General features: G+C 38.5%; 1 protein-coding gene across 2 annotated transcripts; it reads left to right on the top strand.

The window, feature by feature from the left end:
• The first annotated feature begins 6849 nt into the window (after nt 1-6849).
• ifngr2 (interferon gamma receptor 2) lies at nt 6850-15556 on the top strand. 2 transcript variants are annotated; one of them, XM_018696588.2, is made up of 7 exons: nt 6850-7181; nt 7895-8009; nt 8425-8594; nt 10079-10224; nt 10997-11138; nt 12497-12645; nt 13984-15556. In XM_018696588.2, exons 1-7 carry the CDS (start codon nt 7142-7144, stop codon nt 14065-14067), a joined length of 846 nt encoding a protein of 281 aa, XP_018552104.1. In that variant the 5' UTR covers nt 6850-7141; the 3' UTR covers nt 14068-15556. The 2 variants fall into 2 exon arrangements, with proteins under 2 accessions (XP_018552104.1, NP_001347694.1); NM_001360765.1 differs by having other exon boundaries at nt 6998-7181; nt 10994-11138.
• The last annotated feature ends 147 nt before the right edge of the window (nt 15557-15703 follow it).

Here is a 15703-nt window from a genome sequence, read left to right on the forward strand (position 1 = left end):
TTAAACCCTTTCAATTTAAAGTCTGGTCTGATTTTTTTCTTTCCTGTGATATTGGACTTCTCTCAGTCTCAGCTTAGTGTGTATTTTGCCATGCAAGAACCAAGAATCCTGTGTGAAAAACGACTTTCATTGTTTACTGTAAGACGGTGCAAGAACATTTCATTTCATGTTATCTTTATGTGTATATATATATATATATACACTACTCACAATAAGTTAGGGATATTGTGAGAGACTCAGTGGATGTCATACATACGGTGTTTGTTTCACTTCAGGGATTTTTGGGATAGGGAGGCAATTGTATTGGGGTGATAGACACATCTCATTTTGTGTTTTCCTCGTAATGGTCTCACTGTGTGTACAGGAGTGGAGCCCCACAATGACCAGTACCTAAGGACCTATGCACTCAGACATCATTAAGCAACTGCCACACAGCTGCAGGCCCGTTTACGAGATGTGAGGGGTACTAGGGTTTCCAGACAAACCATTCGCAACTGACTCCACCGCTTTGGCTTGAATGCCAGACGACTGTTGCAGGTGACTCCACTGACACCAAGACACCGCCGTGAACGTTTGCAGTGGGCGTAAGACCATGTGACCTGGACAATGCAGCAGTGGTCTACCGTCCTGTTCACTGATGAGTGTCGGGTCACCTTGCACAGATATGATGGTCGTCAACGTTGCTGGAGAAGGCGAGGTGAGCAATACGCCGAGGTCAACATGGTCCCCAGGGTTCGCTTTGGTAGAGGAGGTGCAACAGCCCAAAAAAGATTTGGTTATTGTAGATGGCTCAAACACTGCACGTTCTTACCTCAGAGACATCATAGAACCCATCATCATCCCCCAATTCCGCCAGCACACCCCCAACTTTCTGTTCATGGATGATGATGCTCCACCACATTGTGCCAGAATTGTCACAGTTCGACTTCAGGAAGTCAGAGTGCATCATATGGTATGGCCAGCAATGTCCCCTGACCTGAACCCCATAGAGCACGTCTGGGACCAGCTGAAGCAGAGACTGGATGATCGTACCCCACCCCCATGTGACCTGGCAGAACTGTGTGTAGCACTTGTTGAAGAGTGGAACGCATTGCCTCAGAACAACATCATGAGGCTAGTGAGGAGCATGAGACGTCGCTGTCAAGATGTCATTGCGGCAAATGGTGGAAACACCCGCTACTGACATTGTCAATTTTTGTTATTTGGGGCTATCCTTCTTATTGTCTAAATTTTTGGGGTAATAAATATTAAAATAATGAAAATGGTGTTTCTTCTCATTCATTATTAGTAATATCAAAGGGAACTTTTACTTATTTCATTAAAATTCAGACCAAATAGGAAAAGCACTCATGTAAATAACAATATCCCTAACTTATTGTGAGTAGTGTGTATATATATATATATATATATATATATACTACTTTTTTCACACGCTTTGAACCTTGCGGCTTAAACAATGATGCGGCTAATTTATAGATTTTTACGGGCTGACGAACTTCATGCCGGCAAAACATTTTGCCTCTGGCTGTCGAAAAAGGAAATAGAGCTGCTGCATGTAAGCTTGGCATCAATGAATCGATGGTGAGACGTTTGAGACGGCAGCGTGAATGTGTAAATAACTCATGTTACAGCGTAGACACCTGCGGCTTATAGACAAGTGCGGCCTATATACACTACTCACAATAAGTTAGGGATATTGTTATTTACATGAGTGTCCCAATATGTAAGGCACACTGTATACAGTGAGACCATTACGTGGAAAACACAAAATGAGGTGTGTCTATCACCCCAATACAATTGCCTCCCTATCCCAAAAATCTCTGAAGTGTATGTATGACATCCACTGAGTCTCTCAGAATATCCCTAACTTATTGTGAGGAGTGTATGTACTTTTTTTTCTTTTTAAATTTAGTGGGTGCGGCTTATATTCAGGTGCGCTCAATAGTCTGGAAATTACGGTAGTGTGAATGGGCTGTTTTCTCTTTGTGGCCTTGGTTTTGTCTGGGCCTCAAGCTTATTTGGACATTTATCTTGAAATTGCTTTGTACTTAGACTTGTTTTAAGCTAAAGTGGTCTTGACCACAGCCCATTAGACAACCATAGTGAATTTTCTCATGTATTTACCTCAATTACTTGTTTTTGTACTTTGTAATGGCTAGCCATGCTGATAGTTATGGCTGTATTTTCTCATAGGGCCTGATGGGCACTACATACAGTCAATACAGTACATACATTATCCTTGCATTAAAAAATATTGATCTTCATCTAAGTCACAAGTATAGATGAACACAAAGTGCTTAAGCCAATAATACTCAAACAATTATAATCTTTTGTGTCTTTATTGAACACACCTATTAAACATTGACGGTACTGGTGGAAAAAGTCAGTAAACCCTTGGCTTTAATAACTGGTTGAACCTCCTTTGGCAGAAATAACCTCAAACAAGCTCCTCCAGTAGCTGTGGTTCAGACCTCCACAATATTCAGGAGCAATTCTGGATCATTCTTCCTTAAGAACTGCTTTTGCTCAGACATATTCTCAGGATATCTGGTGTTTTGGGTCATTGCCCTGGTGTATCATCCAACCTCAACTGAGCTTCAGCCACCCTGATACTATCCTGTAAGATACAGTGATAAACTTGAAAATTCTTTTTCGCCTTGATCATGGTACGTTGTCCAGGCCCAGAGGCAGCAAAGCCCCACATCATGATGCTCCGTCCACCGTACTTCACCTTAAGGACAGTGTGCGGTGCTCTTTTTACACAATACATAGTGCTGCATGTTCTTCCAAAACAATGCAACCTTAGTTTCATCAGTCCACAAAACATTTTCCCAGTAGTATTGTAGGGTGCTCTTTGGCAAATTTCATGGTGTCCTGTCGTGGACACCACCCTGTTTTGTGTATGGTAACCTCATAAACAGAGATGTTCACCAGCTCCAATGATTCCTTCAAGCCTTTAGCTGTTACTTTAGGGATTTTCTTTACCTCATTGATCATTATGGGCTGTGCCTTTGGAGTCATCTTCGCTCGACACTCATTTCTAAGGAGTTTAGCCACAGAACTAAATCATCTCTATTTACAGACACTTTGTCTAAATGTGAACTGATGACTATCTAAATTCTTGGAGGTGAATCTGTAACCCTTTCCAACTTTATACAAATCATTAACTCTTCCTCTATGAGATCTTTTTTGTGAGGCATAGTTCACATCAAGGCTATAGATAATGGATGGATGGATAGTTCACATCAGCAGATGCTTCGTGCGAACAGCAAACTCAAAATGTTTTTTATGGGTTAAACTAGCCCTAAACCATACCTCAAATATGGTTTCATTGATCAGACTCCAGGTTTGCTAACTCCTGACTCCCATTAGCTTTTGCTGAAGGAATTAGTAATTTTGTCCCCATCATTTACACTGAAATCACTTTAGAAATGGGTCTCTGTACAGCCAATATGAACAGGAGGGATGATTATAGCAACTAATAACTTTCTCAATGCACATGTACATATGAATATTCTTTAAAGGTAGACTTAAATAAAAGAGAAAACTGGCTCTATTTATTATATTCCTCCAGCCTTCTACTTTTCTGTACTGCTGTGGGCAGTAAACTAAATTCCCTTCACTTCCATAGACCTTTTTCACAGGAGAAGCCATGATTTGTCACAGGTGTTACTAATGACAACAATAATGGCTCTGTTATATTTGTGTCTCCCAGTAAGCCATGACCGTGTGACAATGAGCCAGCATGTACAATACTATGACACTGAAAGTGCAAGGATTTCAGCCATTATTCATGTAGTATTTAGCTTAGTATCAGCTTTTCTATCACATGCCATAGTGTCCTCTGTGATGTTCTGGTAGCTGCAGAAATCTCCAAACCTGGATCAGTAAAACCAAAACTACAGTATTTAATTAGTTTTATTGTTATTTGAGTGAAGTAACCCTTTAATATTTTACTTATATAATACTTTCTGTGTTTCAAATTTTCTCAAGAAGTAGAAGACTCGCCACTGCAGGCATAACAACTGTACTGTACTGGCCTGGACTGGTTGGCATTCCTCTTCTCCACCCATTTTCTGTAAGTCATAAGGAAAGTGAAATGAGAATGCTCGGCATGCTTACTGAGGGAAATGAAGGTAAATATAAAACTGGGTGGACATGTTGTACTTGTCCTCCTGGGTGGTTGTCCACTGCAGGCAAACAAAACTACATTAAAGCTCATTCTGGATTCACTGGAGGAATTCTAAAATTTAAATACTGCAGTCATAACAACATGTCTTCATTTATGAGATGCACCGTGTCACCAGGAAACACTAACATCTAAACATGTGACTCATCACATTGCTGAATGGTGCTTGAGATTCTTTAAAAAAATATATATATATATAATTTGTTCCTGGACTTAATTGGTCTCAGAATGAATAGACCAGGCATTACCAAATAGTTCAGCCTCACTTAGTGCATCATGAGCCAATTAACTGAAGTAAAACAGCTATTACAGTGTAAGGGTATGCAAAGTTCAGATGTTCAAGGTCCATATTGGCACAAACAAATTGACCGTATGAAACTGTACAGCAATAACAGAAAGCACAGGGCATTTATTATACTGAATAGAAATGCCAGTGTTAATACTGTGTGTGCTGTATGTATATTAAAGGGAAGAGGAATGTGGGACTATAAACTGCTCTCAAGGAAACTAAAGTCCCCTGAAATGAACTCCCTCAGTGAACTTTACTGATACCAAATGTCACCATCTGCTGTCGAACCAAGGTCATAACTTTTTATTCTTCTGTCATGTTTTATACAAAAACATAATCCCTCATATGTACTCTTTGTACCCTGGGAGATACAGAACCTAAGCTGAGGTTTGTTTCAGTAGGAAACACTATTTTGATGATCACACTCCAGGATCAACTGTATATATAAATATATATTTTAATGTAACATGCCTGTTTGCAGTGCAGTGTTAATAATCCTGAATCATTTTGCATGTTTACAAAATTCTGAAGAGATTTATTTAAAATGTAGTTTTACTTGATTCACATTATCTGGCAATTTGACTTGAAAGGAATTATAAAAATTATCTGTTAAAATCTAAGGTCGTTGAACAGCAGACAGACACAGTTAGAGATTAAGTGTTTTACAGACTTACTGTGCTTAACTGTGCCTGTTTTTTTTTTTGTTTTTTTGTTTTTTTTATTAAGATACTTCAAAGCCAGAAAAAACATGATTGCCATGATGGCTGCATCTACAGTGACCACTGAACCTCATAAACACCTTCATTCTGTGCTTCACTTATGAAAGACACTTGCAAAAGTCTGTTGTGGGGTAATTATTCTTAAGGCTGATTAAAATGCACTCCCTGTAGTGTAAGTTTGAAACAATTTCACCCTATCTGAGGGAGATATTTGAATGAGAATGATGGAAATTCTTCTCCATGATGAGATCAGTCAAGGACAATTACCTTCTCATTTAGTGTCAGCCTGAACTGAACAATGTGAATATGCTGGTGTAGCATGAAGAGAGCCTATCCTCTTCTATTCACTTCATAAATACTTCCATTTAGTAGGTTTTTGATTAGCTCCCAATGACTCCTCAGATGAAACATGATCTCCATGTTTTTAATATTTTAATATTAATATTCCACTTGGTGTGGTGCATTCAAGGTCAGTGAACTGGAAATTCATTAGTAGATTATATCACTGCAAGGTTCATATTAATCACAAAATATTGAAATAATGTCATGCAATGCAAAAATTAGTGTAATAACTTTGCCTGTTTAGCAGCTCATGCTAACCAACTGTGCTGTTTGGCTCTATTTCAATCCAATCTGTAAACATGACACACATCTTCAAGTGTTCAGAAAATACTTTTTCTCACATTTTCCTAACATGTAATCACCAGTCCTCAGAATTAATTTGAGCTATCCCTCCATTATCTATACTGCTTATCCTTAAGGGTTACACGGGCGCTGGGGCCTATTCCAGCTGACATTGGGCGAAAGGTGGAGTACACCCTGAACAAACTGCTGCAAACCATTCACATTCACACCTACAGGGAATTCAGAGTCTAACCTGCATGTCATTGGAAACCACAGTAATTTTGCTCTCATAAGTATTGTCAGCTGTGAGACATTATATAGACAGGTGTGTGCCTGTCCACATCATGTCCAATTAATTGAAATTACCAAAACTGGACGTCAATCAAGGTGTAGAATCATCTCAAAGATGATCAAAAGAAACCGGAGGCACCTGAGCTAAATTTCAAGTGTCATAGCAAAGGGTCTGAATACTTATGTCAATATGACATTTCTGTTTTTTCTTTGTAATGTATTTGCAAAAAAATCTAAAATGTTGTTTTCACTTTGTCGGTATGTGTTATTGAGTGTAGATTGCGGGGGGGGATACTTTCCTAAAACAGTGTACACGTGTTAATTTGCGATTGAAGATTGTCACCAAAAAATAGATAATTTCCTCTTGTTGGCTTAAAACTATAGAGGTCAGCTGTTTTAGGGTATTACTGAAAAACGACATATTTGAGCTCAGAATAGTCAGACTTGTTACCGTTTGGACTAACGATCAAGCAAACGAGCTACTAAACCAGACACTACGTACGCACTGGAGCCAATGAGAGTGTCCGTTTCAGAAATGTATCTATAATCGATGCTCTAGACATCATCAACAAAGATGGTGGACAAGAGTTGATTTATACACATACAGATGGGATGCATCAGTACAACAGCCTGAAGGTGAGACGATCCAAATGTTTTCCTTGCGTGTAAGTTTGTCACAGAACTAAACCTGTCACAGGAACAAAACGACCTCTTGGAAAGCACTGATTCGCAATTTTTACATGAAAAATCAACATATATATCTCAAACCATTGCGGAGTAATAACGCTCTCAAGAAAACGTTATATTTGGAAGCATATACGTTGCCCGGGGCCTTGTGATCTCCTTTAAGGGGCGTTTCAGGAAGTTTGCTGTAAGAATTGCGAAAATACAAGGAGAAGTGGCGTAACTTCCCAGATCACCATAAAGACGCAAATTATTTTACAGTTATACAAAAGAAACACATAATGATTTCGGAGGAGATAACTTTATTCGGGAACTTGTCGCAATCAGAGAAATGACACTGTCACAATGCTTCGCATTTTCCTGTGGATTCAAGCCTTCGTCCAAGGTAACTGTACGGGGTTTCGTTTTTTGGCTAACTGCCTATTCTATGAGGCGACATTCTTTCTCTTCTCGGAACCTAAGCTGACGCTAAGCTAACATAAGCATCTAACATTAGTCTGAACCGAGCTGTTTTCTTTTCTTATGGAGAGGACTGTAAAACTAGCCAAACCGATTCAGCTTAAAACGCACACTGAAAAACTTCCTTTATGTCGTTAATGTCGGACATCAGGCAGAGCATGGTTTAAATGTTGTAGCATTATGTACAAGGACATTGTGGTAACAAGGCATAAAGTGAAACCATCAAATCTATCTCACTTATTTCTATAGAATATTAATTTCTTACTCTGTATCAACTCTATTGTGAATGCTTACGATAATGTAATCAACACCGATTCAACCAGTGGTCAGTATTTATTTCCCTGTATCCTTATGGTGGATGGTTTAATACCAAAACTAATGGTATTGGTGGTCGTTTGTAAGCGAGACAGACGGTTTACATTTTATTTGAATGGCTCTTTGCTTAGACCATGCTCCAGTGGATTGGAAAATGGTCAAACCTAAAAGAAACTAAACTAAAAGAAATGCACACAGAGAGATCCTCTTGCCATCAAACAACAGTAGTGATAATTGTTAAAAAAAATATAAGCAGACTTTTGCTTGAATTCTTGGATTAAGTGTCTCCTCACTCACTGGTCTGTCCATTCCCATCTCTTCCAGTATTGTCTGTGGTGACCCTGGCACCACCACAGAACATCCATGTTAATAATTGGCAATTGACATGGACCCATGATTCTGAGAAGGAAGATGTTACTTACACTGTTCAGTACCGCAGGTGAGATCTGATGGTTATGTACTTTCATGTGAATCCACATGCTGACATGATGAAACTGTTTCTACTAAGGAACCTAAACATATTAGCTGAGTATTTGTAGATCTTTTTTGTGCTGATATAGCTCCTGATATTTTGGCTAGTATGAAATGTGCAATAGTCAGTCAATTAATCAAGTAGTCCAATGACAGAAAACTAATCAGCAATTGTTTTGAATATAGTTAGACTGAGGATTTTTCACTATTTTCTGTCATTTTATAGACAAAGAGATTAATTGAATTAATCTGTCGCGAGAATCTGCGGATTAATGAAAATGAAAATGAAAATGATAGCCCTAATGTGTTCCATAGGGTTACCGACATTATCACAGATTCTAGCCTGATGTAAATCTCCTGTTGTTTCTGTTCCTTTTCTTCAGCTTTGACACCAGTGTGTGGAAAGATGTTCAAGCCTGTGTACAGACATTCTCCACTTCTTGTAATGTTACTTCCACCAAAGCTGAAAGTGAGCATGGGTGTGTTATGCTACGTGTGCTAGCTGAGAGACAGGGGCTGACCTCAAAACCTGTCAAAGCCTGCAGCAGGCATGGTAAGAGACCAGGACCTGCCATGTAAACAGAACAGTGTGCATTGTACTTACGATGATAATAGTGTGCTTACATTGGTAGCATCTTAGATGGTGCATTGGTGCATTGTTTTTCCCTGGATTGTCTTTTATGATACACTATATACATTGTAGCACTAAGCAGAAACACACATAAGACACTGATATTGTCACAATTATAAAATTTGAATGTCTTCCATTATTGTATGGGGTGTGACTTGTCTGACAGTCAGGAAGTGACAGATTTCAGTCCTAGATTAACCACCACATTTGCTCTGTTTATGGTGGCTTTCCACAGTGCGTGCAGACCTATACATTGTAATAAAATCAGTTGTCAAAATGAAATCAGAACACAGGCTTTCAATCATGTAGTGTGAATCTAGGTGTTAACCATCCTAACCATGTTGTGAACCACGTGATGTGAGGTGTCAAAAGATTAACAAAAGATTGATTCTTTGGTTATGGTTGAGTTATATGGAACTTTTTTTTAGGTTTTAAGGGTTGTGGTGGGGTGGTTTTATGAGATCCCACACCTACAAAACTGATAGAGGCTAGAGACTGTAGATTGTTCCTGGGGCCTCATTTTTGAAAGCATGTGTAGAACAAGTTCTAAATGAGTATGAGCTGTCTCATAAGTGGTATTTATCAAAAAAGTGCGTGCACATCTTCACACAGTGGACAGTGATAAATCTCACCTGTTTTACATACATCTATCTGTGCACATACAGACTCTTTTGCATACAGAAACAGACCCAGAAAACCCCAAAAAATATTTTTAAAGTCCTAGGAGTCTTAATACAGAGTTACTTAAATGAGAAAAATGAAGATGAAAAACATTACAGAACAAGGTTAAGATACTGTACTGTTAAAAAAATGATCCTTAAGTGTTTGGGAGTAGGCTCTGCATCTACTGGGGTGATGAACTCATTGACATACAGTGCATTCTGAAAGTATTCAGACCCCATCACTTTTTCCCCCCCATATTTATGTCTTCAGTAAGAACCAGTGAAGTAGAGAGGGGGGGGGGGTAAAGGGGTCTGAATACTTTCTGAATCTCTTACGTGAAGCTACATGTGCTCAGTGGTGCAGTATGAGAGTAACAAGATGAAACAGGGACATTAATGGCTTCATTTACTCTGAGAGAAATTATGTTTTCCAAACAAAAACAGAAAAGTATGTCTTCAGTATCAATAGTTACAATATGTCCATTATTACACAGTGGAAAGCAAAGTTGGTTTGTAATTTAGGAATTGGTTTGCCCACCATTGTACCTGTCTACTACCAGGTTTTTGTTAGTATACCTGGTTAGGAGTGGTTCTAAATGGATGCACATTTTCAAGTGTATATACAAGATTGGATACTTTTGGTAAAAAGAAGCAAATGCATGGTTAAGCACAAAACTATATAAGTATGATATATAAATGAGACCCTTGATTTTGTCAGCACTCATTGTATTTTTTTTTCCCCAGGTGACTCCTGTACCCCTGAAGTCAGTCTGACTGCACGGCCTGGCTCCCTAACAGTGTTTTTAAGTAGGAACCACAGTATGGTTCTTGAACATGGTGACCATGTAAAACACAGGGTTTATTATGGCAAGGAAGGGCAGTCTCTGCAGGTGAGACTCCTCATCAGGTTAGAAAAAGTATGGAATGCAGTTGTTCTTTATTATGTGGACTGCAGGTAATCTAAGATTATATTCACACAATGTTGATTTATTTAGGAAATACTGTTCAAAAACTATGAATTATAATGATTTCACTCCACATTGAAACAAAAATCTACATCTCCTCTTCACCCTGCTGTTTAATTTCCAAAAATGTAGCAAAAATTCACTGAAATAGATTTTTGTTCCTACAGTCAAATGAGCAGACATTAGTGACTGTGGCTCATAAATGCTACCTGTTCCATGAGGCTTTGCAGTCCTGATAAGTCCTGACTTACTGTTGCTTACACACTACTTTCTAACCATGTCTGACAAAGTAAAAATAAATACAAATTAAGGTCTACAGCTGTATCAACTAATTGGCCAACCATATGTTGAAAATGAAGCAGAGAATCAGCATCAGACAACAAAGATATCCCAACTTTACACTGAAGTGTACACCGTTCAGTGCCAAGTACTATGCTATTTCTTTGCTACGTTTCTGGTTTCAAAATTTGCCCCAACCTTTTTGGAACAAGACCTGCCCTCTATAGTTTTAGAATGCCTTCAGTCTTTCCATTACTATAAGTACTATATTTTAAACTGCTACTAGCCAATACTGCATATTTTATGGCACAATATCAAATATTACTAGCCAGAGTGGGAAACAATATTTGTTAAACAAATAGCAGACATTTATGTCATATGTGTTAATATTATCCAAATATCTTCCACTCTTCAGCAGAAGTATAAAGATGCTGTTTACTCATTGTCCATCCCTGGGCTGGAGGAGGGACAGCGTTACTGTACAAGGGTGCAGTATATGTTATATGAGAAACCTTTTGGACCAGAAAGCTGTACCCAGTGTGAGGTCATCCCTGAGTCAGGTAAGACCATGTCAATAGGTGATGCTGCCACAGCATTAAAGATTAACTGTGTAGCTTGTTCAGGGACCTGAACATTAGAGACAGGGATGTGGGGGACAGTAATGGAGGATTTGTTAACCAATCAGCAGTGCTAAATAAATCGGGAGTATTTCTAATATTTCTCTTAATGATGAAAAATGGGACTCACTACTCATGCATAACTTGGAGTTGTACAGACAGAATTTCTCTTTGCAGATATGACAGTCAATGTATTCTACATTCTCTCTTCTGATATGTTACTATTGTGACATTTCTCCATGGTGCTTCCTGTTTGCCAGAAGTTATTTTAGTCTTAACAGGTGCAATTGCCTCAAAGATCCAGAGTGTTTTGGTATTAATATGATTAAGAAAATTGTCTACAGACCATGGTTTTGTGATTGATGAATTTGATAGAGCTTCTATAGAGTTGTAGATTCAATCTAAATAACTGGAGAAACTATTGCATCAAAGAAAATGCAGAAGTGATCATAGAGCGCTAGATCCCTAATGCTGACAGAAGGAATATTACCCTTACTAATAACCAAATCTAGCATATGACCTTTAGTGTGAATTGGGCCAGTCACGCGCTCTGACAGCTCAAAATGCACAAAGTTTTTACACAGTACTGTCATTGGGATTGTCTGTATGAATACTGAAGTCACCAGTTAAAAGAATTAAAATCAGTATATGTAATTCACAACATTATCAATGAAGTGTACACAGTATTTTGATGACTCTAGAAACACTCAAAAAGAGGTCAGAGGAGAATGGCCTGACTGGTTAGAGCTGACAGAAAGGCTGATGTGGCCTCCCCAGTCACCAGATCTGAATCCAATAGAGCACCCTTGGGATGTGCTAGAACGGGAGATAGGGAGCATGAAATTACAGCTGACAAATCTGCAGAGATGATGCTGCAATCATGCCAACATGGAGCAGAATCTCAAAGGAATGTTCTAGTGGAATCCATGCCACAAAGAACTGAGGCTGTTTAAGAGCAAAGGGTAGAACTACGCAGTATAAGTGTGGTCTTTCTAATGAGGTGTTCACTGAGTGTATATTTAGTATTTTCCAGATATGAAGAGTTTTTCCATACACAGATGATTGTACAACTTCTGCACATTTCAAATTTTATTGGTGAAACACCACTGACGGCGTGTAATCTTGGTGTTGGTTTTATCTGTTTTGAAAGTTGCCAATATTGAAAGTTTTTTGTAAACCCTCTGATGTCAGAATGTGATGGTGTTACCTCTGTCTCTCTCTCTTGCATGCATGTGTGTGGGTATGTGTGTGTGCGTACATATGTGCACACATTTGCTTTACATTTGCTTTACTTTCCTCAGAATATGAAAGACGACAAACAGTCATCATAACGGCTATGGTGGTAGTTGTTGTGGTACTCATTCTGATACCTGCGATAGCTTACATCCTCATCTTCCAACATGGGAGGATCAAAAAGTGTCTGCACCCTCCATGCAAGATTCCAGACAATGTGAGCATGAACACCGTTAACCACACTCACCACACAACCACAAGGTCACACTGTATATACACTGTGTATATCAGACAGTGAGTTAAGTAAAAAAGAAGACAGGAATATTTCATTGCATTTAGACCAGTATGTAGGAACTCAGTGTTTGATTAACAGATTGTTGTGAATATTCATGAAGCTGAAGGTGAGTTCAGAGAAGAGTGTGTATTTACAGTGATTTGTTTACTGGAATCATGCAGAATGATAGGGTTGGATTAGGTGGGATGGGGTGGAGGTGTAGAATAAAACTTCCAAATATATTTATTGACCTTATGGAGCCAACCCATTTCATTTGCTCCATTTCAGGTTTTGTCTCTTCACTTCCTGTTACGGAGTGGTGCAGAGATGACATATTTTTGTAGGCCAACCCAGAAGTTAGCAACACCCTGGTTCCCTCGAAAGGGATTTTTTCATAGGGTTTTGGATTATTGCAGAAAATAAGCTCTGTGACCAAAAAAAGTTTACATTTTGTTCAGCAAGATAATTTTCTCAAATGAACACAGCTGTTCTAATTTTTGAAACCAAAATACATTCTCCAGAGGTAAAAAGCTAATGTTTGGCTATAAAGGAACTCCGCACAATCACATGACATCAACATCGCACAATGGGGCTGTAAAGGGGGACTGGTGAATAGATGGGTTTTCGTATGGGTTTTATAACATCTGCAACTTCTGTAGTGTTATTTAGCCACTTGTTAGTAACTGTCCTTTTAAGACATGTAAATGCTTTAAAAAATCACAAGTCAGGTATTTTCTGACGTATTTTATGTTATAGAATAAAACATGAAAATGTCTTGAGCTTGTGATAACCACAGACCTTATTTCAGGCATCTAACCAAAAACCCTATTCAAAAAACTCACTGACTTTGGGGTGAGGGAACAACAACTACAATTTACTAATTCACTTCCAGGTTTTAGGACTCATTCCTGCACCACTCTATTGCTGGTACATACAAGTCAAAGTTGAGAAGGTGTCTGACAAAATAAATTGAAACACCTTTGTGTAATATCACTTACCTTATTAATTATATGGTTTTGTTACACAGTAATAAGTCTGTGCCTGTCATGGAAAACTGCACTGTATGTAATAGTGTAACAAACCAGATGAGTCTGTCCTTACAACACACCAGCACTTCAGGTATAGACAGGAAGTTAAAAGACAAAATAATGGGATCAGGGCACTGCCTTGTTGATGAAATACATAAAATCAATACACACAGCAAATCAACGACCAACCTGCCAACAACTTGGATTACAGATGACTTAAGTAAGGTTGACTGATTTTTCTTTTCTCCTATAGTTTCTCCTTGAGCCATTTTCTGAGCATCACATCCTCAGCAGCCCCAGCGAGGAACACTATGATATCATTACTGCCATGGAGTAAATGCAGCTGCCCTCTCTCTGCTCTTGCACTACTACCACCTCCTTTTGTCCTGCTCATTTTGCTGTTGTGGGAATCAGACTTGAGACATTCTCTGCAACCTGCTGTCCTGACTCGCCCACATTTATAAAAGAAAAAAGTACACTTTGCCCTCTCTACCTACAGAGAACCACAGTCAACATAGATCACCTCATCAGAAACAGTTACAACCAAATGCAGACAACAGTCACACAGAATCAGTGTGACCTCACCATACACCTACTTGACACTAGTTATAGGGAAGAACACCACAGGTCCCTCCTTTGAGCCAAAAATACTGATGTGATATATCTTAAAAAGGCATGCCTGTACACTATTCCATATTTATATATGGTTTCTTTGCCTATTATAAAGTGTATCACTTCCATTTCTAAGCACTTTTTTGAGTCACAGTATTTCTGCTTTATAGGCAGTAGTGAACTTGCAGCTTTCCACACTCATAGCATTATTAATAGTAGCCTTTTATAGCTCTAAAGATATCATAAAGGCAAAGCTCTTAATGTGGTACATCTCTCCCAAAATTGAGTACTTTGTTTAAAAAAAAAACTTGACCTAAAGCCATCCTACAAAATGAGCAAGAGGTTCAGTGTGAAGGCTGAGAATGATCATCTGTGTCCCATCATTTCAGATCAGTACTAGGGACTATAACAAAACAGGATTCATCTTCAAATAGAGAGTGTTTGGGACGCTAAGCAGCCACTTCACCTCTGCCTGGTCCAGCTGTTGTAATATATTTGCAAAAATTAGAAAAAGTGGAACACTGTGCCTCAAGATAACATCTGTTGTGATGTGGCCCTATATAAATAAAAATTGGAGCTAGCTTTGGCATCTTTGCTTGAAAAATCAAACAATTAATCAGAATAGTCATTGATTAATTTTCTCTTGATTGACTAATTAAATAAACTAATGATTGCAGCTCTAACTGTTACCACTGCAGTGTTTGTGAACTCTACCCTGGCTCCCTTAAGGACTGTTTTTCATAAGAGCTGGCTTCCAGCTTGTACAACTACATTTCATGTGTCCAACTAGTCTATGATGATGTTCCTCTTGTCTGTTTCTGTTTGTGGCTATTGAGTATGTAGACATTATCAAACTCTTGTTTTTTAAGTGTTACGTATCCTAAACCTTTAATGTGGTAGTGAAATAAAGTTGTGTCTGTTACTTAGGTGGATGTTGCAGGGTTTTGTTCTGTTCCTGCAATTAGAAACAGATCATATTAAACAAGGCTGTCATTTCATTACAGGTTGATTGGCTGGCAGTCACTTGTTTGTGTTGTTAGTTTAATCAGCTTGAAAATGAAATGTTTCATTTGCAATATATATAAGGATACTGAAGAAATACAAACATTTTGTGTTTTTTTATTACAGAATACTGTTACTGTACAAAAAATGTTCAGCTGGGCTTGTTGAAAAGATGCAATTGAAAAGTGTCTGAATAAAATTTAAGCTGTTTAGATGCTGAGCTTGAGTATTACTTTGTCACACTCCAGTAAGAGTGATTTGGCCTTAAGTAGAAAAATGTGTTTATAATTTTGAATAGCAAGTGACAGTAGCCAACATGTTGTAACCACGGTAAACCAGCGTAAAATGTTCTCTACTGA

Source organism: Lates calcarifer, linkage group LG1 (genome assembly GCF_001640805.2).
Source record: "Lates calcarifer isolate ASB-BC8 linkage group LG1, TLL_Latcal_v3, whole genome shotgun sequence".
In the NCBI taxonomy this organism is placed as follows: domain Eukaryota; kingdom Metazoa; phylum Chordata; class Actinopteri; family Centropomidae; genus Lates; species Lates calcarifer.

Coding starts and splice junctions, on each gene's coding strand:
- ifngr2 (NM_001360765.1), top strand. CDS start 7,142: ATGCTTCGCATTTTCCTGTGGATTCAAGCCTTCGTCCAAG. Junction 11,139..12,496: donor TGAGGTCATCCCTGAGTCAG/GTAAGACCATGT, acceptor TACTTTCCTCAG/AATATGAAAGACGACAAACA. Junction 12,646..13,983: donor CATGCAAGATTCCAGACAAT/GTGAGCATGAAC, acceptor TTTCTCCTATAG/TTTCTCCTTGAGCCATTTTC.